Source organism: Lactuca virosa, chromosome 3, assembly GCF_052849685.1.
Source record: "Lactuca virosa cultivar CGN04683 chromosome 3, Lactuca_virosa_CGN04683_v6, whole genome shotgun sequence".
Lineage (NCBI taxonomy): Eukaryota > Viridiplantae > Streptophyta > Magnoliopsida > Asterales > Asteraceae > Lactuca > Lactuca virosa.
Window position 1 is genome coordinate 260,395,601 of NC_136428.1, and position 3,332 is coordinate 260,398,932.

General features: G+C 40.9%; 1 protein-coding gene and 1 non-coding gene across 2 annotated transcripts; one reads left to right on the forward strand and one right to left on the reverse strand.

Moving 5' to 3' along the window:
- Positions 1 to 773: 773 nt before the first annotated feature.
- LOC145167942 (small nucleolar RNA R71) lies at positions 774 to 880 on the reverse strand. Its single transcript, XR_013741541.1, has one exon. It is a non-coding gene; the product is annotated as a small nucleolar RNA R71 (small nucleolar RNA).
- A 607-nt stretch (positions 881 to 1,487) lies between these two features.
- Positions 1,488 to 2,621, forward strand: LOC145164567 (uncharacterized). The gene has a single exon (XM_079083278.1). The coding sequence runs from the start codon at positions 1,488 to 1,490 to the stop codon at positions 2,619 to 2,621; it is 1,134 nt and encodes a 377-aa protein (XP_078939404.1).
- The last annotated feature ends 711 nt before the right edge of the window (positions 2,622 to 3,332 follow it).

Consider the following 3,332-nt stretch of genomic DNA (forward strand, 5'->3'; position numbering starts at 1 on the left):
CATGAAGAACTATGGATCATAAGCCCACATATATAAGAATGAATGATTTACACAATCAATCCCCATATATTTAATTAGTGTCTTTTGATCACAGAATTAATTCCAAATTAATTATTGATCAATACTAATTAAATAATATGATTTCATATTAATATATTAGAACTTATAATATATTAATAAATCATAAATATCCTTTTCTCACAAAAGTCTATCCAAATCGTTCCGATGCCATGCAACCCAAATGGACCATGCTAAGTCGGGTCGAATACATTCCAATTTAGTTATGGACTTAGACACTAATCCAAGACGAAGACCCTAAGAAAGAAGACACCAGGTATGAAAAAGAAACCGAAGAACAGAGTGATCACGAAGGCGAACCCGACAACACCATGGCCGACATTGCCAACCTCTCGATGTAGGCATACAAAAAGAGGATTCGAGATGACACCGGTCCGGGGCTTGTGCAACCTGCCATACCCGCCACTGCCACGTTTGAACTTAGGGGGCACATCGTTACTGCATTGAAGGAGATTCCTTTCACCGGAAAGGATTATGAATATGCATACAAGCATCTTGATGAAGTTAACGACATCACCGACTACTTCAACATTCCAAATGTACCTAGAGAGACGGTGTTATTGAGGATGCTCCCTGTTACTTTTAAAGGGGCTGCAAAGGATTGGCTAAAAGCACTACCACTGGGAGAGATTACTACATGGGCTAAGATGTGTGAGGAATTTCTGGAACAATTTTGCCCAACATCTAAAATTGCTAAACTCAAGAAGGCCATTTCCAATTTTGAGCAACAAGCGGGAGAGTCTTTATTCGAAGCACGGGAGCGCTACAAAGGTCTACTAAGGAATTGCCCACAAAATGACCTCAATGTGCAACAAGAAGTGTCAACCTTCTATGATGGAGTAAATGTCACCACTAGACAACTACTTGACTCTCAAGGCCTATTAACGAAGAAAATTCCGGCTGAAGTTAAAAGACTCATTGAAAAATTCTCTAAGCACTCTAGAGAATATCATAATCCAAGACATGACTCGACTCGAGGGGTGGTAAACTCTATGAATGATAGCATGGTAGCTGTGATGGCCAAATTGGAGAATATGGAGTAAAGGATGACTAAAATGGACCAATCCATCCATGCCATTAGAGTCGGGTGTGAAAACTGTAGCAGGCCTCACCTTACAAAGGATTGCGATCTTGACGAGAATGGGAACCGGAAAGCGCAAGTATGTTACTCGGGTGGCGATAAATACGATGAAGATTGGAGAAAACCAAAGAAAGAATGTCTACCTTACGATGAGTACAAAAAGGCTAAGGAGGAGAAATATATAATGAAGACAAGAGGATTCTTTCAAAAGGAGGAACCGGTGCAAGAAAAGAAGCTAGACTTTAAAAATATGCTCACAAGACTTCCAGTTGCGTCCAAGAAACGACACAACGAAACCGATGTTGCAATGTGAGAACAACAACTCATGATGAAAGAGCAACAATCTTTGATGAGAAATCAGCAAGCTTCCATCCTCAACATTGAAAAACAGCTAGGCCGACTTGCACTACAAATAAACGAGAGACAACTGGGTGCGCTTCCTAGTAATACCGAAAAAAATCCGAAGGGCACGCATATAAACATCGTAACAACTAGGAGCGGGAAGATTATTCCTCTGACCCCTATTCAGAAGGAAGATCCGAAAAGGATGCAAGAGGAAGAATCTAAAAACCAAAAATCGCAGAAACCCGATGTGACTCGCCGAGTCGAAGACATGGACTCGATGAGTCCCCCACCTGAACAGAATAATAAACCTCCTGTTAAACCATATCAGCCTCCATTGTCGTTTCCAGGACGAGCAAAACAAGATAAGAATGATATTGATTATCAAAAATTTCTGGAACACATCAAAGCCCTTCAAATCAATATGCCCTTCATCGAGGTGGCTGCACAAATGCCTAAATATGCGAAGTTCTTAAAGGAGCTTCTTACAAATTGGAAGAAGATGGAAGAGGTGCAGAAGGTGGTTCTAAATGAAAATTGTTCAGCCGCCATGTTGAACAAATTTCCTAAGAAGAAAGGTGACCCGGGTAGTTTGACCTTGCCGTGCCAATTCGGGAATTCATCAACTATCCATGCATTAGCTGATTCGTGGGCAAGTGTTAACCTCATGCCATACTCATTCTTCAAGAAACTAGACCTTCCGAAACGAAGGCCAATTCGAATGGCAATTAACTTGACTAATAAAATGGTAATATTTCTGAGGGGGATATGCGAGGACCTATTAGTAAAAGTTGACAAATTCGTGTTTTCCGTAGACTTCATAGTTCTAGACATGGAAGCGGACCCTCAAGTCCCGATTATACTTGGAAGACCCTTCCTTAACATTGCGAGTGCTATAGTAAATATCAGAGATTTAAAACTTACCCTTCGGGTGGGGGAAGAATCAGTTACATTTGGAATAGATCAAGCCATGAAGCATACAAGGTGTAGTAATGACACTACATTCTCAGTTGATATGTTGGAGGAGTTAATAGAAGAGTGGAAGGAAGACAAACCAAACAAGTCTAACACTCCTTTTGAAGATGAATTTGATGCTGAAAGATATCTGATGGAGATATAGAGACTGCTTGAAGAAGCTGAATATCATGAATTGAACAGAAGTGCTGAAAGCCCGACTCGCCGAGTAGCATCATCTCACTCGACGATTCTGTTTGAAAAAACGCGACCGGATGCGAATTTTGCCCTGGACTCGACGTGTTCAGCATACAGAACATGAAATCAGAGATGAAAATTCTACCTAATCATCTGGAGTATGCATTTCTTGAAGAAGGTGAACAAAAACCTGTAATTATAGCTTCTGACCTTACCAAATCTGAAAAAGAAGAGTTAGTCCGAGTTCTAAAAAAGAGAAAGAATGCTATTGCATGGAACATTGCCGACAGTAAAGGGATTAGCCCTTCTTATTGTTCCCACAAGATCAACCTAGAAGAAGGAGCAAAGCCGGTAGTGCAACATCAAAGGCGATGGAACCCGAACATGCAGGAAGTGGTAAATAAGGAGGTGGTCAAGCTTTTGGATGCAGGGATCATATATTCTATTTCCGATAGTCCATGGGTTAGCCCCGTTCAAGTGGTGCCTAAGAAAAGAGGGATGACCGTTGACACAAACGAGAAGAATGAGCTCATACCATCCCTAACGATAACCGGTTGGCGAGTGTGCATCGATTACCGGAAGTTAAACGTTGCCACTTGTAAAGACCATTTTCCCCTTCCTTTTATTGATCAAATGCTTAAACGATTATCTAGCCATAGTTAATATTGTTTCTTAGATG